Here is a 26,862-nt window from a genome sequence, read left to right as displayed (position 1 = left end):
CTGCACTAGGCAACCGGGCAGTTTAAAGATGAAGTCTTTTCAATGTCACCATTCAGAAAATTTAACATGCCTAATATTATTGTATGAGAGTTGTTTATGTGCAACATTTGCTCAGGTTGAAGTGGTTTGACCGGTTGCGTTAGCTGCTTAGCTAGAAGGTCATTCGCAGTCGATTACCCCGCGAATTAAAGTCTCCGTCATAAATTACCTTGTCACTGATGTTTTCTGTGCTGTCAGGGTCTCCTCCTCCTCGCCTTCTCAGCTCCGTCATTTTCGGCTATTTCAGTTTAAATAATACATAGATGTCGTCGGAGGTCCGCGTTAGAAAGCAGCAAAGCGGGGTTGCGGTCGGTCTCGTTAATCCGGTTAATTTCAACGATAGCGATCATCAAAGTGTCTCGCGCGTCAGGTGAGGGACAGACAGCCTGCGTGCATTTGTTTATGCCCGCAGATCTGCGCTGCTGTTTTGTTAGTGCAGTCATTGAGAGACCAACCTCTTTCTCTCTCTTTCCTCTCTCACTCACTGACTCAACATAGAGGAAACACTGCTCCACTCTGCGGTAGAGGTCTGCACACACCAGCGCAAGAGTGACAGTTTCTTCTCTGCAGGTCCCACATCAGATGAGGAACTTGACAGGGTTTTTTAAGCACACTTTAAAGTCACTTCCATCCATATAGATATTACTGTGTATGGTGATGACATGAATGTTTTTAACAGAATTTAGTGCAGTTTGGCCATGGTAGTGTTGTGGAAGGCAGGTGCATTATGCTACACTTTATAACGTTCATTAATAACATTTATATTGATTATTAAATTATATTATGTTGTATGACTGTTATATGTAATTACATTATACTAGTTATTATACATTCATATAGAAACGTTACGAAACTTTAAAATTTAAAAATTGCTCATCAGTTAAGCATGTTTTTTAATAACATGTTAATTAAAGATGTTATAAAGTGTTACCCATTCTTGTAAACAGACCTATGGTTTTGGTATGTCACTTTGTCAACAGATTGCAAGGCAGTCTCTCAATAGCTTTCTCAAGACGGCGGTTTAGTAGATACCCAAATTTAAACATGCATTTTGCAAGGAGACTCAGGGATTCATGTTCCACTTGAATGGATCGTTTCTCAAACAAATGACCGTTCAGTGGTGTTCTTGGAAACCAGTAATCAAACACCTCAATGGCTTCATCAGAAAGGTGTAATAGCAGGTTTTGTTGTAGCTGAGCATTAGAGACACATTTCTTTTATGCATGAAGAAAATCTGGACAAACATTGCATGAGATTATAACACAATGAACGAGGTCTGTTTTAGTGTACACTGAAAAAAGGCTGTAGGCCAAGATGTTGGTTAATACATACATTTGTATTTTGAGTTGTGCAGTAATAAGTTTTCCTTATATATATATATATATTTATTAGGTATGCGTTTACTCAAGTGTCTTTTAAAGGAGTCATTGATTATATTGAGTAAACATATGCATTTAACTGGTAAAATGCAATTTTGTCAATTCAAGTGTGAAATCTCACTGCATGATTACAATGGTGAATCTTAAAAATCTTACACATGAATCCAAATGCAAGAGCAAGTTCCTGACATTTCAAATGTCATATTTGTGCACTACATTGTAACTAAAGATGAAAATAACTCATCTGAGCAGAAAATACTGGTGGTGGTAAACAGCAAGTTTTTAATTGAAATTAAATTAAAAAGTATGAGTACCATATCTATTGCATCATAATAACATGTATAGGGTTACGCTATGGGGAGGGGTCATGTTATTGTTTTTCAACACAAATATACAATGAACATTCAGATACCACAGTTTTGCACACTATATACTGTAGTTATGCAGTCTATCACAAGACCATGAAAAAGGGACAATCTGTGTGTATTTAATCTGTCCTGGGATCGGTCCTTAACATCCATACACAGTATAAAAGTCAACCCAGATTTCTGCCTAAACTGTACACAAAATCTTCAGGATCAACTCATTAGATAATGCCATAAAAATGAGCCAAAAGAGAAAACAAATAAAACATAATGCCAGAAAATGTACAATACACTAACAGCTGTGTTAGACATGCAACAAGTAAGCAAACTTGCTGAGAAATTACAAAATAAATCACAATCATACAAAAAGAAAACATTGTAATTGCATAAATACTTTGTACAGTTCATCTTAATGTAAAGAAATGTATACTCCTTTCAAATAATGTCCCACAACATAAAAATGCATCTGATAAAACAATGATTACTTTGTCTTTCTTTACCTTCTACATGTCAAGGTGCACAAATAATTTCAAATTGATCTAGCCATTTGATCCTTAAGCTGCTTGTTGACAGCAAAATTCCAACAGCTTGATGTCACGATTGCACACTGAATTACAGTACATTAATGAACAATAATTAAAGAGCACCTATTATGGTTTTTAAACATGCCTAATTTTGTTTTAAAGGTCTCATACAATAGATTTACATGCATCCAAGGTCAAAAAACACTTTCATTGCTCATAATTTAAATTGCAGCATTACCTTTTTTTCCCAGTGTCAAAAACGACTCGTTCAATGATCCATTCTAAAGGATTCATTCTAAACTCCTCCTTTCAGAGATCCTACTCTGCTCTGATTGGTCAGATGTCTCAGTCTGTTGTGATTGGTCTTCCGCTTAGTGTAGTGTTTGAGGGCGGGTAAAAGCTGTTCGCGAGCAGCCAATGAAGACCAGAGGCGGGTTTTTTGTTACCAAATTTCGTAGGTTAGTACAGGAAGTAAGTCTGGAATTACTAACAACTCGTTTCAGGTGTTCAGAATCGTTCAAAATATTGTGAGTCAATAACTCCATTTGTCGTGCACTTTGATTTTGAAACTTTGCAGATTTTTTTACATTCACAAACAGCTATATAACACACTACATGAAAGATAATATTTGATAAACCATAATAGGTGCTCTTTAAACTATAACGAGTGCATATTAGGCTGTATCACAAATGACCAAAATCATAAAACAATGAATAAAAACAACTGCATGTGTAACACATTTTTCATCTTTTAAAAAGGATGCAAATGTAAGACTTTAAAGACAGAAAGAGAAAAGAATTCTCTCTATTAATGAAAAGCAGCACTTTTAATAGGGTATTGCCCACAGTATCACTGACAAATGAATAGATGAAAACAACAAACTTTCTCTTCCATAGTCTAAACTAAAGTATAAAGACACTAGGCTTCCAGTCTTTCATTATACATTAAAAAGTGTTCATCCCTTTTTTCATTACACACAATAACTTTCAAGGTACACTCTTTCCTAAAATGCACGTGGAGTGAAAACATCAGTAACTATTGCTTTCATTATCTACAGACAAACATTTAAATTGGTGCAACATTGCAAACGATTCAAACTTAACATTACTTTGTGAGATTTTCAATACAAAAAAGAATGAAATGGCTGTTTTTAATAAAAAAAAACAAACAAAAAAAAAAAAACATTAATTTTTAAGAGCTGGGTTAGTGTAAGAGAGTAATAAATAATGGATAAGTCCCACACGACCCAAAATTTAGAGAACAGACATACATAAACATGTTTCATATTCTAGTCTTTCAATTGTCTACAAACACTTCTGTCTTAGAAATGCATCATAACAATTTTGGTGAAATGATTTAAAGGCTTCCATCTAAATTCTGTCTTTAAAAAACGATTTAGAACAGTTAAAAAACAGCTGTGTTTACTCTAAATTCAAAATGTACATACTACCGTTGCCCTATAAGACTGTAAAAATATATGATAATAGTTACAGATCAAGGCAGCTTGGCAACAAAATTTTACATTAAAACCAAGTTCTGTAGTTGTCTGCTGTTCTATGGCAACAAGCTGATACTGTGGGCAACACTTCCTTACAACAAATAAGAATAAAACAGAATAATTAAACAAAATAATTAATCATATTTGCATAATTAGAACCCACAAACATTTATTATCAACATTCATAGTCTCCAATATTATTCACACTGGGATGCTGTGACTTGTGACATTGACTACACACGCGCACATTTTTGTTTTTAAAGCCAGGAGTGATTTTTAACATAATACTATATTACAAGCAATGTGTTGTGTTTTGATTTTTGTTCTTTTATCTCTTAAATGACTTTTTGTTTGTTTATAGTTAAAAAGGCCATTGCAAGTATATACAATATAAACAAATATCATCTAATTTTATGAGGAAGTGTGTTATACACATTGCTTTTTCTAAAATCTAAACGTTGCAAACTTTGTGGACGATACCAATGCAAAGATGACTTGAGCATACTGCAAAAGAAACTGCATAAATGGAAAAAGTAAACCTACAATTGTCTTTCTCTAATGGTCACACTTCCGTAATATATGAAATTATAAGGATTAGTGATCCCATTTTGGTCTACGTCAATGCTATACAAATGGGTTTTTGCATGAGGAGCAGTGAAATGTTTTTTTTTAGCGGGTGGTTGGGGTATAGGGTTTGGAGTGTGATGTGGGAGAGAAAGATCTAGTTTCTCGGGCTTTCTTCAGAGCCCCGCTCATGCTGCAGGTTGTAGTAACAGTTCTGACACACACGCACAGGAGAGGAGATTTTCAGCCGCTTGATCTCTGATTGGAAGCGACTGCACCTGAGGGAACAGCAACAGATTCTGATTTCTTAACAATGAAGACTGAAATTAAAGCTGTATAGTCACTGAAATGTTATTTTAGGCATCAAGCCATTTCAAGCCATTTTGTAAAATAAAAGTCACAGGGGCAGTACTTTTTCCCAATTTGAAGAATTTTATATATATATATATATATCTCTCAGTGCATCCGGAAAGTATTCACAGCGCTTCACTTTTTCCACATTTTGTTATGTTACGGCCTTATTCCAAAATGGATTCAATTCATTATTTTCCTCAAAATTCTACAAACAATACCCCATAATGAGAACGTGAAAGAAGTTTGTTTGAAATCTTTGCAAATTTATAAAAAATAAAAATAAAAAAAACTCACATGTACATAAGTATTCACAGCCTTTGCCATGACACTCAAAATTGAGCTCAGGTGCATCCTGTTTCCACTGATCATCCTTGAGTTGTTTCTACAACTTGACTGGAGTCCACCTGTGGTAAATTCAGTTGATTGGACATGATTTGGAAAGGCACACACCTGTCTATATAAGGTCCCACAGTTAACAGTGCATGTCAGAGCACAAACCAAGCCATGAAGTCCAAGGAATTGTCTGTAGACCTCCGAGACAGGATTGTATCGAGGCACAGATCTGGGGAAGGGTACAGAAAAATTTCTGCAGCATTGAAGGTCCCAATGAGCTCAGTGGCCTCCATCATCCGTAAATGGAAGAAGATTGGAACTACCAGGACTCTTCCTAGAGCTGGCCGCCCGGCCAAACTGAGTGATCGGGGGAGAAGGGCCTTAGTCAGGGAGATGACCAAGAACCCGATGGTCACTCTGACAGAGCTCCAGCATTTCTCTGTGGAGAGAGGAGAACCTTCCAGAAGAACAACCATCTCTGCAGCACTCCACCAATCAGGCCTGTATGGTAGAGTGGCCAGACGGAAGCCACTCCTCAGTAAAAGGCACATGACAGCCTGCCTGGAGTTTGCCAAAAGGCACCTGAAGGACTCTCAGACCATGAGAAATAAAGATTGAACTCTTTGGCCTGAATGGCAAGCGTCATGTCTGGAGGAAACCAGGTACCGCTCATCACCTGGCCAATACCATCCCTACAGTGAAGCATGGTGGTGGCAGCATCATGCTGTGGGGATGTTTTTCAGCGGCAGGAACTGGGAGACTAGTCAGGATCGAGGGAAAGATGAATGCAGCAATGTACAGAGACATCCTTGATGAAAACCTGCTCCAGAGTGCTCTGGACCTCAGACTGGGGCGACGGTTCATCTTCCAACAGGACAATGACCCTAAGCACACAGCCAAGATAACAAAGGAGTGGCTACGGGACAACTCTGTGAATGTCCTTGAGTGGCCCAGCCAGAGCCCAGACTTGAACCCGATTGAACATCTCTGGAGAGATCTGAAAATGGCTGTGCACCGACGCTCCCCATCCAACCTGATGGAGCTTGAGAGGTCCTGCAAAGAAGAATGGGAGAAACTGCCCAAAAATAGGTGTGCCAAGCTTGTAGCATCATACTCAATTGGTGCCAAAGGTGCTTCAACAAAGTATTGAGCAAAGGCTGTGAATACTTATGTACATGTGATTTTTGTTTAGTTTTTTCTTTTTAATAAATTTGCAAAGATTTCAAACAAACTTCTTTCATGTTGTCATTATGGGGTATTGTTTGTAGAATTTTGAGGAAAATAATGAATTGAATCCATTTTGGAATAAGGCTGTAACATAACAAAATGTGGAAAAAGTGAAGCGCTGTGAATACTTTCCGGATGCACTGTATACACACACACACACACACACACACACACCGATCAGCCACAAAATTAAAACCACCTGCCAAAACAGCATCAACCCGCATCTCAGTTATCATAGACTTTGTTAGTTCTAACCAGTCTGGCCATTCTCTGTTGACCTCTCACATCAACAAGGCATTTCTGTCCACAGAATTGCCGCTCACTGGATGTTTTTTGTTTTTGGCACCATTCTGAGTAAATTCTAGAGACTGTTGTGTGTGAAAATCCCAGGAGATCAGCAGTTACAAAAATACTCAAACCAGCCCATCTGGCACCTAAATGCTTGACATCATTTTCTAGAATTTCCAAGCTTCTTAAAGGCACAGTTAACTTAGTGTATGTAAACTTCTGACCCACTGGAATTGTGATATAGTCAATTAAAAGTGAAACAATCTGTCTGTAAACAATTGTTGGAAAAATTACTCATGTCATGCACAAAGTAGATGTCCTAAACAACTTAAATATTGAAGTTTAATATACAGAATATTAAATCTGTGGAGTGGTTAAAAAATTTGTTTTAATGACTTCAACTGTATATATATATATTATATATATATATTTATTTATTTATTTATTTTTTTTTTTTACTGAATTAATCTAAAAGTAATTGAATGTATTTATGGTCCATGTATCAGTGTTTCGACTCTTTGACCAATACACTTCCATGACTTTTCCATGACCTTTCCAGTCATTCATCATGATTACTAAACATTTTTAGAAATCACTTTATAGAGATTAGAGGGGTAGATTTCCATTTTTTTTTTTTTTTTTTTTTGTGAAGTACCAATCTTTGGAAAGAGATTTTCCAGTCCTGGAAATCCAAATTTTTTAAATTCCATGACATTTCCAGTTTTCATAACTGAGGGACCCCTGATGTATTGTAAATGTTACTGCATATAATCTATGTCTTACTTCTGGCAGAAGACTTGGCCACAGTTTCTGCAGTGGTGGCGTCTTTCAGTGAGGGAGAAGCGTACAGTGCATCCAGAGCAGCTGTCCACCTGCTCGTCCTTCACCCAGTGATCTGCAGTAGAGCGTCCTGGCTGATCACTGACAGACCAGCTGAACACTCGGCCACGGCCATCACCTATCAGGATCTTACTGTGGTCTCTGAGTACAGAACAACAGCTTGTTATGGAGGCAACCGTCATATTTAGAGACAATTCATTTGATTTCCAATTATTAAACACGGTTATCTTAATAACAAATCACACTTAGTCCCTCAGTTTCTCTTCTCTCTTTCATCTCAGCCTCAATACACCACACACACAAACAGAGAGAGAGAGCACTAACTTTGAAATGGCAAGTGCAGTGATTTCCGCAGGATGCGCATTGTCCTTGCGGTCAAACGCTGTGTGCATGGTGAGTTTGCTCCGGAACACCAGCTGTCTCTCCCATCTGTAGCCTGGACAGGAGACAAAGCAAACGGCAACATACATGCAAGTTGCTCACATAAAAACAATATAAGAATCCTCCATCACAAGAGAACAGCACTTGAATGAAAATTAGGTAATCACAGCCACGCTGACTGTCTTTACAACAGCATGATTGTGAGTTTGATATTGCTTTTATACAACAATTTCATAAACAAGAAGTTAATATTGAGTAACTTACATTAGAAACAATATGGACAGGTATTTTTTCTATTTTCACTCCACTAACAGTTCCAGACAACAAGTAAAACAGTTACTTAAAATAAAAAAATAAAAAAGTCAAAGCATGATCAACGTTATGTGTTGCAGAGCAATGCACACGCACAAATGTTGAAAACCTTAAAAGAATATCCCGGGTTCTATACAAGTTGAGCTCAGTCGACTGCATTTGTGGCATTATTTTGACTTGTCCCTCTTTTTCTTTAAAGCAAAAATCGAGGTTACAGTGAGGCACAGGCCCGGCTCCTGCCAGATATGCTGGGGTGGGCTGGGGGATATCATAGGGATGACTTCTAATTTAATGTCTTAAATTGGTTTAACATGGCGTAATTGTTAAGACCAATACACTTTCAGAGTAATTAGAATTACAGCCTTACAGCAAATTACAAAGACAAATAAGAGTCTCCACGTATGCAAGATGGAGTGGAGAGAAATAATATCAAGGAGGAAAATAAGGATGGATTGAAAGAAAATATTTTAAATGGAGAGATCAATAACACAGAAGATTAAGAACCTAAAATTTGACAAAGATGGGAACCGCTTAAAGAATTATATAATATTAAATGATGACAATTCTTTCTGTTTGACAGAAATGTAATAAGCAAATATAGCCGTAAGCAGCAATCATCGGGGGCCAAGCAGGCATAGACCTTTTTCACAGTGCAATATACACAGGGTTGGGGAGTAACAAAATACATGTAACGGGATTACGTATTTAAACTACAAAATATAAGTAACTGTATTCCACTACAGTTACAGTTTAAATCATTGGTAATTAGAATACAGTTACATTCAAAAAGTATTTTGATTACTGAAGAGATTACTTTGCATTTTATTGTCATTTGTTTCATTTAATATTTAGTCCTTTCAGATGGAAAACATTTATACAAATAAATAATGTGATCCAAAGTGCATTTGAACAGCAGTGAAACACTTTCTTATGATGTGTTACATTCATACGAGCAGACAGAGAAGTAAGTTTGAAGTAAGTTTGGTGCAGAAGAAATAGAAATAAACCTTGTGTAAATTGTCAGCTTTAAGCTATGCTAAAATGCTATTTCTAGCCATTTTACATGCACATGTTACCAGGCACGATCATATTTTTTATCAAGAAAATTCACGTTGTATCATAATTTTTTTCTAGTAAGATCTTTGATATTAGGGCAAAAATCATATTCTTGATAATAATTTTTGTATTGTTTTCCTGTAAAAATATCTAAAAATCCTTAAAACAAGATCAATTCGATTTATCTTGTTTTAGAAACAACACTGCATAAAATATTTATGTTTTTCAGAGAATGTATTTTTAACTTGTGTATTTTGTCTTACTGTACTGGCAGAGTTTTTATAGTCAAAACAAGTGAAAAAAATCTACCAGTGTTGAAGAAGTAATCCAAAGTATTTAGAATACGTTACTGACCTTGAGTAATCTAATCTGTAACGAAATACTTTACAAATGTCATTTTACAGCATGTATTCTGTAATCTGTAGTGGAATACATTTCAAAAGTAAACCTCCCAACCCTGAATATACACCTCTGGAAAAATTAAGAGATGACTCCAAATGTTTCTCAAATAAGCATCTCTACATGTATGGCAGCCATTCCATTCCAGTGTCTGTTGAATTCCTGCTTGAATTATTGCGCCAGGAGTGGCATAAAGTCACCCAACAGAAATGTGAAAGACTGGTGGAAAGTGTGCAAAGACGCATGAAAGCTGTGATTGAAAATCAGAGTTATTCCACCAAATATTGATTTCTGAACTCTTCCTAAGTTAAAACACTAGTATTATGTTGTTTATAAATGAATATGAACTTGTTTTCTCTGCATTATTCGAGTTCTGAAAACACGTCGTTTTTTTTGTTATTTTGACCAGTTGTCATTTTCGGCAAATAAATGCTCTACATGAATATATTTGTTTGCAATTTGGGAGAAATGTTGTCATTAGTTTATCGAAAAAAACAAAAAAATTCATTTTACTCAATCACATACCTATAAATACTAAATCCAGAGAAACTGAACATTTGGAGTGGTCTCTTAATTTTTTCCAGAGCTGTATGTTTTTTTGACAGGGATCTTACAGTCTCCTCAATGGGTTGTATTGTTGTTTAAAGTGTTTTCGATCATTATGTGGACAAAACATTGAAAAATAGCATTTTTCAGAAATAAGTAGACAACAAACTCCCCAAAGCAACAAACTGTGAATATTAGATGCGATCTAAGACCTTTATATGGCTTCATTCAGTACATGCAGTTGAAGAGACTGTAAGTCTATAATGCATTATACTGATGTTTTTTTTTGTGTTTTTTTTTTACATAAAAAGGACTGCTTGTACACCAATTTGCTCAATTCTTCTTTTAGAAAGAATGGCAGCTACTCTAGAGTATATTCCAAAAGTATATTGTAAAGTAAAGACTGTGCATGTTTGGTTTATGTGAGAACATCTGAAATCAGCACAATAAATAGCAGTACAAAACTAATTATGACAATCCAGCAAAGCAATTATACTTTAAAGAATAAATGTTGTCATATTACTTAAACAAAACAGGTTTTAAAGAGGTGCAATAAACTAGGGTTGGGTACAATGGCTTCAAAAAGTATCTAAAACATTTTCAGGCTACTGATGATATTCAATCTTGATAATTATGAATCTCCTCTGTAATGGCTAAATCTATTTAAAAATAATGAAGGCATGTTTCCCCAGTTTTTCACTAAAACACAAGGGAGAATGAGATCTAATCCCTTTCATTGATATGCACTTCTACATTTATATTTTATATACATCAGTAGCCTTATAAAAAGCATTATTTACCTTCATATACATGACCTGCATTATTCCAGTCCATGTTGCTAATACAGCAAATGCTGAGGAAATGTTTGTGTAGTTACGGCTGAATGTATCGAAAACAGAATATTTATAGAACATTTTATTAATGTCAGAAAATGCTGCATTATGCTGTGAATTTGACAAATAAATGTTTGAACTGTGATGTTTTTATTTTGAGCATGAGTAACTTATGGTCAAGTGTCATCACATGCAGGCTACCACTTATACACATGATATTATATAAGTGCAAAATACAGTCATATTAAAGCCAGAAAGTCTCTTGCTGACATGAGATGTCGGATTACAGGCTTGAACTCTGTACAGAGACCTGCAGGTGCGCTCATTATAATACTAAAGAGCTAACTAAGCTTTCTGTTTACAGATAACAAATAATAAACTTGTGAAGATGAATAAACACCTTTGATGATAAATAACTGAGAAATCAGTCGAGTCTATAATCATTACAAGTATTACATACTTATATCCATGGAAAAATTAATTCAAGTAAAATCAATTAATGCATTTAAAAAAGTGATGAATATTACTCACGCACAGCAGCACCAGATAAAGAAAAACAGAAGTTTCCTTAACAAATAAACAAGAAGCCAGGAGACCTTTGCAAACCAAATCTTTTGCATGCGCTAATGTAGACAGACTGCATGTCGAAGCAGGGAATTTTGTAGAAGGATTTCTTGTCCTGTGGCAAAATTGGTACAACATCTGCATCTGTAATTCACTTTTGGTGAAATTTAGCATGTGTCTTCAGACTGTCCTGGTGTTTATCATCAAAATAATCAAATTTCACAAAAAAAATCCTGTGGATGCTGTGGACAACTATTTTGGTGTGACATTTCAACTGCAAAAATAGGATTTTCCTAAGTTACAGTGCCCCCTAGCATAACAAATGAGCGAAACTCTGCATGTTTCTTCAGAGTGTTTTCTTGTCCTCGTGTAAAAGGTTTTAAGTTTGAAAATTTCGCTCACAAGATACAGGCTAATTAGTCATTATAGGCCATGCCCCAAAACATATTTGTTTATATCTTCAGAATGATTTGACATATCAAAATTACCTTATGTGAGGAGGCTTTGTAGATGATATACCAAGTTTCATGATAATCGAAATTGTAAAAAAAGTAAATTGTGGAAATGGAAAATAAAGTGACCATATCATTGTGGGGCACTGGTGGATTCAGAGAAGCTACAAATTTGTATTGTAGCCTATACATTTCCGGAGTTATCAGCAAAAATTGGAATTAGCTAATTATACTGCCACCATGTGGCCGATTGTCACAACATTTTAAATGCAGCTTCGAGTTGACACTCTGCTTGTGTATAATAATTTCCATAACCCTCGGCCATTCCCAATACGAATTAGAAGGTGCTGAAATTTTACATTTTTGTTAATTTGTCGAATCGATTTTTTAAGAATATGTTAGCATTTGAACCAAAGAAGATGCATATTTAATTGGAACGTTGTTGCTCAAATGGCTGCAACGTTATGACAGTTTTTTAGTTGTAATGCCCCCTAGGGGCGGAATTGTATATAACTTTGCTGACATCTTCTAAACGTCCTGTTGACTATGTGCACCAAGTTTGGTTACATTTGGAGTATGCGATGATTAGATATTGATCAGTTACTCAAATCGCGTTAAACTGAAGGAATTGTATTGTTAACATCTTCGGAAAGATTTGACGTTTCGAAATTCTTTTGATAACTTTTTGTCAGGAGGGTCTGTAGATGATGTATCCAACATTGCATGCCAATTGGACTAATGGTCTAGGAGGAGTTTGAAAAAGTAGTTTTATCAAAAAATTCAAAATGGCAGAAAACAATATAGAGGAAAATAAAATAGGAGATACATTTTGTAGGGCTTGACTCAAAGAATCAGCGATTCTAGCCCTTACGGTTGCAGAGATTTGCACCAAAACGTAAAAGTGTTTATTATAGCAGCACCTAGGGTCAGATGGGTGTGCAATTGTGCGCCCGTGTTGTGATGGGGATTTGGGATCATCCTGCCAAATTTGGTGTCTCCACGACTTACGGTCTCTGACGCCCAGACATTTTAAGGCAGAAAAAATGGCCTTTGTAGGGTAGTAAAAGATATTGATATTTTTACCAGTGAAACTAAACATTTGGAAAGTCATTTAGCGAAATATACAGGTATATGGATGGATGGATGGATGGATGGATGGAAAGTAATGCCATGGTAGCACCAAAGGTTATTTTCTAGATGTAAGGCGCAAAAAGACAGACAGCATCTCTTAGCAACACCAAACTAACAACAGGGGAAACAGAAGCACACGTCCCGCAAAACACTGTATCCAGCTATGGTCGCGAACGGTACTATCAGCTAATATTCCAGTAGCGGTATTAACATTTTGTGGTATGGCATCTTACGTTTTGATGCCTCTGGCACATGCCGTTGGAAGTTGTGGCATATCCGGTTGCGAGTTCCCTCCCCTTTTTCTCCCCAATTTGGAATGCCCAATTCCCAATGCGCTCTAGGTCTTTGTGGTGGCGTAATGACTCGCCTCAATCCGGGTGGCGGAGGACAAATCTCAGTTGCCTCCGCATCTGAGACCATCAATCCACGCATCTTATCACGTGACTTGTTGCACGTGTTACCGTGGAGACCTAGTGCGTGTGGAGGCTTCACGCTATTCTCCGTGGCATCCACGCACAACTCACCATACGCCCCACCGAGTGCGAGAACCACATTATAGCGACCACGAGGAGGTTACCCCATGTGACTCTACCCTCCCTAGCAACCGGGCCAATTTGGTTGCTTAGGAAACCTGGCTGGAGTTACTCAGCATGCCCTGGATTCGAACTCGTGACTCCAGGGGTGGTAGTCAGCGTCAATACTCGCTAAGCTACCCAGGCCCCCCAAGTTCATTACCTTTTAACAATTTACCTCATGAAGAACATGAAGAAACTGGAAAAGGTTATTAAAGTGCATCACTGGTGACTGGCATGCATGCTGTTTCTAGAAAGTGGGCCAAGAGCAGACCAAATCACTCTGGGATTTTAAGGTAATTCACTTTTAACTCTGTTTTTTATCTCACATTAACAGGTCATTGTATCCAAGTGTTGCAAGGATGAAGGGTGATGCATGTTTAGGTTGGCTGCATCCTGATTCTGCTGGAGTTACTGACAGTAAGATGCAACCCTACAATGCTGATCATGATCTAGCTCAGAAACCTTAAAATCTGCCACTTTCCTGCCAAAGTTCTAATGGGCTTTAGCAAAGTAAGGTTTAATTTATTGTAACCGGACAAAACATAAATGCATGCAAAGAATGCTGCATTGACCAAAATCTATTTATATTAAACTCTCTCGACTAGTCACTAGTTGAGCTTTAAAATTTTCTTTTGATTGTTGATTCAGTGAGTAATTCCACATAAGCCACTCATTTGTCACCACCTTCTGGCATTCCCAGAAATGGTCACTGAATCATTAAATGGATCTGAACAAATGTTGGTGAACGTAGTCAAAACATTTGAGCCACTTGGATACATTTAAATCCCAAAAAGCACAGAGTAAAAAATAAAATTGTGCACATGCACGATTGACATTATTGTACTTGATTAAATAATTTATTCAGGACCGGCTTGTGCTCAGACTTTTATTGTCATGTGTGAGACAGAAGCAAGTGCTCCACAAGATGCCCTTTATTTTTGCAGCTAATTTAGCAATACTTGAATCTTTAAAATACAAATATTAAAAATAAATAATACATATATATTAATATATATTGTAATATATTAATTCTGCACTGCAAGTGTTGGGTCTGTGCGAGCCACCAACTGACAGCTGTGTCCCCCCACTTTTAAAATGACTGCTATGCCCCTGTCTGTACTGTATGGCTCTACAAACTGAAAGAAGAGACAGCTCCATTATCTGTAAAACTAATAATTTAATGCTTCCAACCCAACAGAATAAAACTTAATTCACTTTAAAACATTCACAGTCTCTTCACATTCACTGCTTTTGTAAATGTATAAAGAAGGTTAAGGATGTGAAAGGTTCTAGTTTGTAAATATGAATGCAATTAAATTTCAACATACAAATGATGTTTATTTCTTTGAGTTATATTTGTTTTTTACATAGATTTGATCTATGAGGGCTTGATAGATCTTGATCTATGCTGTGTGATCTATGAGACCCAGAAAGTGGCCTTCCTCACACCACCAGCTGTGATGTCAACATTCAAGACTTCTTCTAGAAGCAGGTTTTTCCAGTGCTGTTCAAAATATCAGGGATGCTGTCATGTGCACTGTATGTAAATTATTTTATATAAGTTGAACCATTTTTAATTTATCTGTAAATTCTAGGGTACCACTGTGAGACCTCTGCTGACATGGACATGATGGCATTTTGTTTTCCTCTTGTAGAGAACACTTTATTTGATGTTGTGTTCTTGGTTTAGACACTGCTCACAGTTAGGGAGAGGTGAAAATGAACTAAAGTCTCTCCGCAACAATGTCTACACTGCAAAAAACAAAAACAAAACTGGCAGCTGTGATTGCCAGAATAATTATGTAAAAAATACAGTAAAAATGTAAACAACTTTACAGAAAAACCTGTAAATTTTACAGTTTAAAACTGTTGCAATTTACAAAAAAACAAAACAAAAAAACACTTTTAAACCAGTAAATCCAACAGCCCTTTTCTGCTGAATTAGCATGACCATGCTGGCACTGTAAAATTCAGTTAAATTTACGGTAAAAAAAAAACATCATTCACCGTAAAAAATACGGTAACCACGTTTCAGGCTTTTTTGATGCTTGTATATTTTACGGTGCATTACCATCATTTATATTATTAAATAATAAACTTGATATATTAACCTTCTGAAACTGTAAAAATCTGCTTTTCACTTGTATTGTTAATTACAGTAGTAATTACTAAAGTGCACATGATGACATGAAGTTCATCAATAGTGGCTCTTCCAGGAGCAATGACCAATAAACATGTAGAGACAGTACTCAGTGTCACTCACACAAACACTAAACACCATCAGGGTAACACTTGTGAAATTAAAATATGCAATAAACATTAACTAAACTACATCAAATATAACACAGAACACCCCAGTGTAGATAAGTGATATTAAAAATAAGAGGAAACATAACTATTCCCATAAAATATATGAAATGTGATGGGTCACGCAGGGAATTCTGGGAATGCCCGATTACTGTTTTTACCATAATTTTAACAATAATTTACCATAAAAAAGTACATGTACTCTCTTGTTAAACATAATATAAATCATACTTTTTACATTAAAAAATTTTCTTTTTACAACATTTTACCGTAATACTACACGTATTGTCTTTTTAAATATATATATTAAAAAAATTACTGTACATTTTAAGGTAACTACCCGTTAACCAATTAAAGTTTTTTTTACTGTAGCATTTTTACAGTCTTCTACCATTAAAATTAAGATTTTTTTTTACGGTGTACCTTGTATGTCCACTGAATGTTTTTGCAACAGTATACATAAAACTGTGTATTAAGCACTCATTCTCTCTTAAGCATTTGACAAAGGTGCATACATAACATCTATGTGTGTGTGAACAGGTAAAGGCACAGATAACATCTCCATGTGTGAAGACACATAATCTCTTTTTGTGTGATCTGATGAAGATAAATAAACGCATGTGTCCCAAAATTTGTCTCCCACTTCTCTTCTCCTCAACCTCGACTCCCAGAAAACTGGTACTCTGTTCTTATTGACACACAGTGAAATATTATTTTACATATACATTTCTTGCACCCGTTTCTTTTCATGTCTGCTGGATAGGTTATATACAGTATAGTAATGGAAGTACTGTTGGCTAAATGGAGGAGTCTCAATGTAGGAATGATTACAAGTTAATTTAAAATACAGATAAATCAAAGATAATTAATATGTGGTTAAATATTGGTGGATTTAAATATCATTTATGCAAACAATTTGGAGAATGATGGATTAAGATATATATTGCTCTTTTGCTATTCTTTTTTACAATGTGAGAGGAATGGAAGTATACATTAAAAAGTAGGCATTAATTCTGGAATAGACAATGTGTTAAACGGATATTAATATTTTTGTCATCCTGTATTCACATTATGATGAACAGCCTTTTGGTTTTAGATGGCATCTCTAGACCAGTTTACATAGAATTGTGAGGTGCCAGTTCATAGATGTCCAGGATTTCAACTGTAGGTGCCTTTCATATGTGATTCCAGACAAAGACAAAAGGTACCACTGTATAATCATGTCATATTTCACATTGCTAGTCTACAAATGATCTAAGCCAAACCTGATGGTAAATTCTTGGTGGTAATTGTCCTTTTTCTCTCTTTAAATTGTACAGTTGTAGCCAGCACTCTACATAGACTCAGAAGAATACAATCACACATTGGTGATCACAATGACATCTCTTAACCACACAAATATAATGAAAAGTTAAGCAGTTTAAATAGTTAAGCTGTCAGAGCACAGTGACAATTTTCTAAATAAAACGCTAAATTAAATGTTGTTTAAGCAAAGTAATAAAAGACCAACATGTGTTTTTTTTTATTTTTATTTTTTTATCCTCTTTTTCTCCCAATTTGGAATGCACAATTCCCACTACTTAGTAGGTTCTCGTGGTGGCGCGGTTACTCACCTCAATACGGGTTGTGGAGGACAAGTCTCAGTTGCCTTCGCTTCTGAGACCCTCAATCCACGCATCTTATCACGTGGTTCATTGGGCATGATACCTCGGAAACCCTGCATGTGGAGGCTCATGCTACTCTCCGCGATCCACGCACAACTTAACATTCACCCCATTGAGAGTGAGAACCACTAATCACGACCATGAGGAGGTTATCCCATGTGACTCTACCCTCCATAGCAACCGGGCTAATTTGGTTGCTTAGGTGACCTGGCTGGAGTCACTCAGCACACCCTGGATTCGAACTCGCGACTCCAGGGGTGGTAGTCAGCGTCAATACTCGCTGAGCTACCCAGGCCCCCCCAACATGCGTTATTAAATGACAATGGCTTTATTACAAGAAAGCAAAATAAATTTCATGCATAACGTATGTTACAGCGGAACACTAGACAGACCTAAACTAGTGTAAAACAATTATTTTTGCTTATCTATTCAATTTAGGTGCGGGTAGCCTGCTAAAAGCTAATGTCTGGAAGCAACGTGCTTTATACAGTATGTCAGTGCATGATCACTACCATTGACTAAACCAGCTCGTATCATTGACAGCGTCTACAATATGCCTTAAAATACAGTGGCATGTGTCAGTCGACCAAACGTGCCACAAATTTCAGTGCCACATGCCTCTAACGACCTGAAATGCCACAAAATTCAGTGGAACGTGCCACTCCAAACCAGAAATGCCACTGGATGTGCCACAAAATCCAGCAGCATGTGCCACAACTTCTAGTGTAGAATATTTTTATCAAGTTGAGTAGAAATTAATCAAGTATAATCAATGTTAATATAGCCATTTTATTTACAATTATTTCTGATGGTCAAGCATGAATCTTAGTGTGTGTGTGTGTGTGTGTGTGTGTGAGAAGCCTGTGTAGGAAAGGAATGTGCTCACATATAGTAAACTGCTCTCATGACTGCTGAGAAAATATATGTTGAGGTTTCTCCACAGGTGTCTCCTGTCCACTTCTTAAAATAAACAGATTGGAGTCAAAGAATAGGAATGGTGACATGTATGGAATGTATTGGCCACTCCTTGGTAGATGATATGTATATAAGCAGGTGCAAACCATTTTGTAGTAGTTGTTGTGATGGGAACAACTCAGCTTTTTTATCTCTGATAATAAAGTCTATCTTCTGGCATCAAAACCCCAAGACTTCAAGAGTGATGTCTCACAGAGGTGGCAGAAGCCACAACACTAGTGGCAGTGTGGCACATGCCACATACAAGCAGATATGCCACCGGATGTGCCACAACTTCCAGCGGCATATGCCAGAGGCACCAAAACTTAATATGCCATACCACTAAATGTTAATACCAATTGGCTAGGATGGTGCTTTATAATAAAGGCCCGCACTCCCGTGGGACTTCCGTGGAATCTGCGAGACCCAGCGCAACAGTGTGCGGCGCAGGTTTTGATTGCTGAGTGCGGGTGCGGGTGGGATGATGTGTGCGTGGGAGTGGGAGAAAGAAGTGACTCGAGGGACAAAATATAAATATCTAAAAAAATAAAATAGAAGTTCCTCAGATTTATTTTATGTATTTAAGGTACAGAATGTTATTCGTGTCATTAGTCTATTGCGCAAGAGCAACAAAATAAAAATAAAATGATTTACAAGCGCATGGTTGGTTGTAATTCATACAAATTCTTCCTTGTACTCCATGCAGCGGAAATTAGTGCTATGGATGTTAATGCTTATATATATATATATAAAAAGTTACAAAACAAAACTTTCAAACCAACCAAAGGTCAACCAGATATTTGGCCATGTTAGAGTGTTATCAAAACATGTTTTTATTCTCTCTCTTTCTGTTGTTTTTTTTTTTTTTTTTTTTCTCGGGTGGGAATTGTAAAAAAATAAATACAAATAATTGCCTGTGATACTGGAGCGGGACAGAATCTTAGGGGGGCGGAACTAAATAAATTGCGTAGATCTCTAGCAGCAGGCTTTTGCGTATGGGAGCGGGACAATCCATCCTGCGCAGACCTATACTTTATAATTCAGGTCCAGTATTTCACGAACACCCGCAGCGTGACTTTGGGGAGCTGATGTGGAGAGAGAGGGAGATATTTGATAAGAGGGAGCTTGTGGTACATTAACAGCAGCCACATGGTCACTGCTAGAGTCATGGGAACTAAAACCTATGCACTGCACAAAAATATCTCTTATTACCGTCCTCGCTCATGTGACGTCTCTGACTCTCTGGTTTGAGGCCCTTCATGTCTGAAACACACAGCCCGCCACCATATTGCTTTTAACCAATACACAAACCGGAAAAAATTAACAATTTTCTTTAAAACCGTGTTTCCCAAATGTTTGATCGGGTGGGCAAGACTCACGTTTGGGTGGGCTCAGCACACCCCTGCAAAAGCCTACATCCGGCCCTGGTGAGGCACTTACAATGGAAGTGAATGAAATGAAATGAAATGAATGAAATTATTAATCTAACACTACATGTCAGCTCATGACCAAACAGTTGTAAAGTTATTACATAAATGCTATATGGAGATATAACTGTCTATTTATTATGCTGTGCCCATGACGAGCAACAACAATTCAATAAGGTGTATGTTAATGTGTACATATGATCTACTTCTGATTTCTAACTCTGCCATACACTACGCATCTCAGCCACGGTGACCAATATTTAAATTCTAAAATTATATTATATGTCTATTATTAAGCCTAACATCTTCCTCTTGTCTTACAACTCATTAAAATATCAAAATGACTCATTTTAATAAATATATAGAATTTTTTGTGAATTTTTGGTAGGGATTCATGTATAGATTCTTGAGGAATTGTATAGGTGTCTGACGTAATTATTCCATTTTATCGGGTAGACAGTCTCATGCTTTTGCACCTACTAGCCTGTTTTCTGCCACCGCAAACTCTTCTCTCTCTCACCGCGATACTGCCATCTTCCCCCACAATAATGTTATTAATGCCAAAGCAATGACATGGTCAGAGATGTAGTGTATTTAATAAACATAGTATGAAGCAGAGACAACATAGTGAGTTACAGCAGACAATTGCACTGAGAAAGAACATGAGGCAACAGAGAAACTATTTCAAGCATTGGGAATCTTCAGCACAAATGCTCAGCTGAACCAGGTAAACTATGTCTGTGGTCAGGTAAACATGTGGTAACAAAATTATTGGTGCCTTGTTGTTTTGTTAGAGAAATCCAAGAGAAAGGAGATAATAGGTTGATAAAGATACTATCAATCTGTGATTGCTACTAAATACAGCATAGTGGAAAGCCTTCCCAGAAGAGTGGAAGCTGTTACTGGAGCAAAGGGGGAATGAATGCCTTCGGTTTTGAAATTAATTGTCCATCAAACACATACGATGTCCACAAACTTTCGGCAACATAATGTTTGAGTACATGGAAATAATAATATTGGTTTAAATCTACAGTACCTGGCTTGAGTTTGTTGTAGGACCGAGCCTCCATAGTATTGGGCTGAAGGGGTTGTGGCACTGGCCCATGTGGGGGTGCTGAGTGGGGTTGGGAATGTGGGTGCGAGGGCATTCCTGCTCTAATCTGGCCCTCTGAGTAGTTTACGAAAACAAAGCCTTCCTTCTCGTCAATGCTGAGTGTGTCCGACCAGCGGCGGGAGTCGTCAGAGCTGCTGCCCACCGACCAGGAGGCTCCATTGTGGGGTTTAGGTCTGTGGACGGTGCTGCTGGGCTGGCTATTTGAAGTGCGAGGTTTGGGGTCTTGACTGAGGCTGGTTTCCTCTCCCTCAGACTCACTGCTGTCATCATCTGGAGCGTCACGTCCCTCTTTAAGAACAAGACGTGAGGTTAGTTAGTCAAGATCAAGTCAATGGAAATTACTAAAGTTCCGTAGGTGGGCTAAAACAGTATATCATCAAGCTAATCACTTTGACATCTGTGAAATAAATATGTATTTTTGCTATATTACTAGATCAAAGTATACTGTATAGCAAGGTTGTGCGCCATTCAGAATTAAATTGAGAACAACTTTTAAATTCCAATTCAATTCCTGAATTTGAATTGAGGTAGTGAACAGGATACAGACTTGTAATTTGAATTTGAATTTAAGGAATTTTCTAATTCGTATAACTGCTGTAAGTAGTAATTAGATATTAATAATCAATGTTTAAAATTCCACTTATAGAAATATACTGTGCGTGTATATATACAGTGCATTCAGAAAGTATTCAGACCCCTTAATTGTTTTCTTCATATTTTGTTATGTTGCATCCTTATGCTAAAATGCTTTAAATTATTATTTTTTCACATCAATCTACACTCCATACCCCATAATGACAAAGCAAAAACCAGATTCTTGATAACTTTGCAAAGTTATTAAAAGAATAAACTGAAATATCACATTGACTTAAGTACTCAGACCCTTTGCTATAACACTTGTAATTTAGCTCAGGTGCATCCCATTTCTCTGGATCATCACTGAAATGTTTCTACACTTTGATTGGAGTCCATCTGTGGAACATTCCATTGATTGGACATGATTTGGAAAGGTACACACCTGTCTATATAAGGTCTTACAGCTGAAAATGCATATCAGAGCAAAAACCAAGCCATGAGGTCAAAGGAACTGCCTGTAGAGCTCAGAGACAGTATTGTGTCGAGTCACAGATCTGGGGAAGGCTACAAAAAATGTTTAGCTACATTGAAGGTTCACATGAGAACAGTGGCCTCCATAATTCTTAAATGGAAAAAGTTTGGAACAACCAGGACTCTTCCTAGAGCTGGCCACCCAGCCACACTGAGCAATCAGGGGAGAAGGGCCTTGGTAAGAGAGGTGACCAAGAGAGATTACTCTGGTTGAGCTCCAGATATCATGTGTGGAAATGGAAAAAACTTGCAGAAAGTCAACAATCACTGCAACACTCCACCAATCTGGGCTTTATGGCAGAGTGGCCAGAAGGAAATCTCTCCTCGGTTCAAGACACAAAAAAGCACCTAAAGGACTCTCAGACTGTGAGAAACAAGATTCTCTGGTCTGAAGAAACAAAGATTGAACTGTTTGGCCTGAATTCCAGCTTAGGAACAACTCTGTGAATGTTCTTGAGTGGCCCAGCCAGAGCCCGGTCTTGAACCCAATCAAACATCTCTGGAGAGACCTGAAAATGGCTGCCCATCGACAGTCCCCATCCAACCTGACAGAGCTTGAGAGGATCTGCACAGAAGAATGGAAGAAAATCCCCAAATCCAGGTGTGCAAAGCTTGTCGGATCATACCCAAAAAGACTTGAGCTGTAATCGCTGCCAAAGGTGTTTACACCAAGTACTATTAAGGGTCTGAATACTTATGTCAATGTGATATTTCAGTTTTTTCTTTTTAATACATTTGCAATGTTATCAAAAATCTGGTTTTTGCTTTGTCATTATGGGGTATGGACTGTAGACTGATGTGAAAAACTAAATAATTTAAAGCATTTTAGCGTAAGGCTGCAACAAAAAATTTGAAAAAAATGAAGGGGTCTGAATAACTTATGAATGCACTATATATGGGGATGTTTTACCAATCTCTCCACAGCAGTCTGGCACATCGGGGGGCTCAACAGGCTCTGGAGCAGGGGTTTCTGGGACTTGCAGGAACTCAATTCTCCAAAACTAGATAAACAAGACAACAAGATCAAGTCACTTGTCAACAACCAATAGCTCTTAAGTATTTATCAGAATGCTTTAAAAAAAACAGAAAAGGGAAATAAAGGCAAGTTAAAGGAGAAGACTGTTACCCTGACTACACCGTCGGAGTGTCCTGTGACGATGACATTCTGTGTGTCCCACTCGTTCATCTCTGAGACACAGCAGCACAGGATTTGTTGGCTCCGGCCTGTGAACGTATTGGTGCTGGCGATGGGGCTTCCATTGATGCTCCACACATGGATGTATGTGCCAGCACAGGATACAATATCGCCCTATAAACAGACACAAAGATTTTAGAGCCATATTCAAGTCATTTTAGTTATTACAGTGCTCAAAAGGCAGCACTGCATTTATGTTCCTGAAACACGGTTGTTTTGAAATTCTGGTCCAAGTATTAAACTGCAATTAATGTACAGATTCCATTCAAACTTTGTTTTTAAGATAATTTCAGTTATTTGAAAATCTCCTATTGACTTACAGTACATTGTTAGAATGTTTAGCATTCAAAATGTAACCAAAGCAGATGATGTAATCATTGCATACCTCTTTAACACTAATCTTCCACAGCCTTGAAGGCACTGGTATTTCCTTCAGGAAATTCAAATCTAGTTTTCATTCTGACATTTTGAGGCATCATAAAAGGCAGGAGGATCTTTCTTTTCCAAACAAGTAACAGTCTAACTAATGAAAAGGAAACTGCAATGAATTGAAATTGCAACAAAACGAAACTAAAATGATTCTGAATGTAGTTCGAATTAGGCATGTGCCGAGCGACTAATTTCACTGGCGTTTAAAAGAACATTTTGAAGTCGACTAGTCTAAAAAGAAACCAACCTTCAGAAAACAGTCAAAAAAAAAAAAAAAAAAAAAAAAAGTGTTTATGCGACCCATTTAAAATCCTTCATCTATTCCAAACACAATGCTAAATTCCACTGAAAAGGGGGCATTTATCTGCAACATGCTCGCCTTGCAATATGACCACTGTACAATAAATATAGAACATGACACACATTCACTGAACCAATGTTAGCGAATATTTAACAGGCATATTTATTGAAACAATTGAATAATTAGTGCAGGACCAATAGAGCAACCCAGCCTGTTCTAAACGGAATTCACCAAGTAAAAGTTACTTATCATATTAAAACAGTCAGGACATTGTTGAAAATAATTAACAGGTAGGCCAAGCAAAATCTACGAGAGGAAAAAAAAAAAAAATGCGCTAAAAAGTTGCGCTTATTTCACGACGAGCAGTCGTGCATTAGCCATTGATCAAATATGACACCTGTTCGGTAAGAAACATTAACCAATAACAGTTAAGATGTAAAAAAAAAAAAAAAAAAAAAAGTAGCTATAGGATAGAAAAAAATAGGCCTGTGATGTAGCCTAAAATAAACCTAATGTATTCTAAACACAACATGCACACAGAATAAAAGATAGTTTAACACGTTAAGCAGTCTGCACCTAGTTGAAAATAGCTTTCTTAATCAGGAGATTTAAAAAAAATGGCATACCTAGCCTAAAACAGTTATTTTCTATGCTACTTACTCAAAATAATAAATTTTTTGATAAGCAAAATGAACAAGTCGACATGGTCCGGTGAAAGACAGGACTTGGACTCATCTGAGGCGGCTATCCTTTACTTGAAAAAGCCTGCACAGCGAAAAAATTACGTACAAGCAAACACAGATTTAAAGAAGACTCAAATGTGAAAACATCCATAGGGACTTTAAAACGTTTCTAAAAAAATCGGCTCCAGATATCCTCTTTTTTAAATAATATTTGTATTATTAATTCTATTTAAAATATGTAACATTAACATGTAATTTAAGTGCAGCCTCTGTAAAAATATAAAGCCAAATGTAAATGTGTAAAAATGTTGATCAGTTTAATGGGGGGAAATATTAACCGACGAGTAATTCCAGTGTCGACTAGCAGCATCAGAACCGTTTAGTCGACTGGTCTCACACATCCCTAGTTCGAATACAATCACTACAACACTATTCACTCAGTTCTGCTGGCAGTACATCTGCTCTCTTAGTAAGTGTTAGTGTGCACTCACAGTAAGCTCGTTGATGCAGAGTGCTGAGACAGGAGCTCGGTGGCCCCTCAGCTGGGTGACGAAAGACAACTTATTCAGGTCCCAAATGATGCACGTACGGTCTCGAGAGCCACTCACGACAATGTGGTAAGCTGATGATGCTGTGAGGCATGTAACTGCATCTGTGTGGCCCAGAAGAGCCTGGAAACATAAGTACTTTCATTAACTACATTAATCGACATAAAACAAACCATGACATTTTGTTATAAAGGGCATACAGATTTAACAAAGCAGTTTAAAGGACAACCTACACTCATTTTTGGTTATTAAAGGGTTAGTTCGCTCAAAAATGAAAATTCTCTCATCATTTACTCACCCTCATGATATCCCAGGTATGTATGACTTTCTGTCTTCACCAGAACACATTTGAAGAAAAACAGAAAAATATCCCAGCTCAGTAGGTCCTTAAAATGCAAGTGGATGGTGATCTGAATTTTGAAGCTCAAAAAGAACAGACAGTCAGCATAAATGTCATCAAAACGACTCCAGCGGTTAAATGAATGTCTCCTAAAGTGACACGATTGCTTTTGGTGTGAAAAAGATCAATTGAAGTACTTTTGAGCAATAAACCATCACTTCCAGTCAGCAGCGGTATGTGAGTGACAATCACTTTGGCATGCGAAACAGCGAAGGAAGAGCAGCACTGTTTACAAGCGAGTAGGAGGAACTCTGTACAGAAGCTACGTTGGTTTTGGTTTAGATCTGTATTTGTATCTGTTTGTTTACTCACAACGGTGCATTTCTGTGCTTATCCTGGATGTCTCAACCAAGAGAAAAATGTGACTACGTCCGTAACATGCCAACGCGAATTCATCACACGAGAGACAGTGTGAACTCCGCGCTCTCATGAATGCGTATACTGTTGCAGACCGGTAGCAAAGTTTTATAGTTAAAAAGTACTTAAATATTGCTCTTTTCGCACCAAAAGTGATCGTGTCCCTTTATAAGACATTAATATAACCTCTGGAGTCGTATCGATAACATTTATGCTGATTATCTGTGATTTTTAGAGCTTAAAATGTCTGATCACCATTCACTTGCATTTTAAGGACCTACTGAGCTGGGATATCTTGCTATTTTTCTTCAAATGTGTTCTGTTGAAGAAAGAAAGTCATACACATCTGGGATATCATGAGGGTAAGTAAATAATAAGATAATTTTCATTTTTGGGTAAACTATCCCTTTAATACCAAATAATATATGTAAAGGAAACAAACAAGCTAGCAGGTAGAAGTTTTTTAAATACAAAATAAAGTTTATTGTGTCATATAATGGTTACCTGTTTGAGTGTGAGGGTCTTGGCTTTCTCTTTGGATGTCCCGGTCTCCCACACACAGATGGCTGTGCTGAACCCTCCAGTAATGACCAGCTTGGGGTTTGGGCAGATAGCACACAGGATCTGCCCCCACTCAGACAAACACTCATATACTACCACCGCCTGTGAGAGGAACATGTGACTGTAGCTAGACAATTGAGCCAACAACATAAAA

At 37.2% G+C, this 26,862-nt stretch overlaps 2 protein-coding genes across 3 annotated transcripts in view; both read right to left on the bottom strand.

The window, feature by feature from the left end:
• The window catches only part of cds1 (CDP-diacylglycerol synthase (phosphatidate cytidylyltransferase) 1), a 30,933-nt gene extending 30,427 nt beyond the window's left edge, over positions 1 to 506 (bottom strand). Inside the window, exon 1 of the mRNA XM_051696252.1 lies at positions 209 to 506. Within this exon, the coding sequence (XP_051552212.1) occupies positions 209 to 271 (63 nt within the window). The 5' untranslated portion in view covers positions 272 to 506. The remainder of the gene's footprint in view (positions 1 to 208) is intronic.
• Positions 507 to 1,686: 1,180 nt separating this feature from the next.
• The window catches only part of LOC127438155 (WD repeat and FYVE domain-containing protein 3-like), a 124,892-nt gene continuing 99,716 nt past the window's right edge, over positions 1,687 to 26,862 (bottom strand). For both annotated transcript variants that reach the window (XM_051693505.1, XM_051693513.1), the window contains 8 exons: positions 26,652 to 26,810; positions 25,334 to 25,513; positions 23,361 to 23,543; positions 23,145 to 23,235; positions 21,050 to 21,415; positions 7,737 to 7,848; positions 7,356 to 7,553; positions 1,687 to 4,648 (listed from right to left, as the gene is read on the bottom strand). In XM_051693505.1, coding sequence (XP_051549465.1) covers positions 4,528 to 4,648; positions 7,356 to 7,553; positions 7,737 to 7,848; positions 21,050 to 21,415; positions 23,145 to 23,235; positions 23,361 to 23,543; positions 25,334 to 25,513; positions 26,652 to 26,810 — 1,410 coding nt within the window. In that variant the 3' untranslated portion in view covers positions 1,687 to 4,527. The remainder of the gene's footprint in view (positions 4,649 to 7,355; positions 7,554 to 7,736; positions 7,849 to 21,049; positions 21,416 to 23,144; positions 23,236 to 23,360; positions 23,544 to 25,333; positions 25,514 to 26,651; positions 26,811 to 26,862) is intronic.

This window comes from Myxocyprinus asiaticus, chromosome 4 (assembly GCF_019703515.2).
Source record: "Myxocyprinus asiaticus isolate MX2 ecotype Aquarium Trade chromosome 4, UBuf_Myxa_2, whole genome shotgun sequence".
In the NCBI taxonomy this organism is placed as follows: Eukaryota; Metazoa; Chordata; class Actinopteri; order Cypriniformes; family Catostomidae; genus Myxocyprinus; species Myxocyprinus asiaticus.
This window is presented reverse-complemented; position numbering and strand designations above follow the sequence as displayed.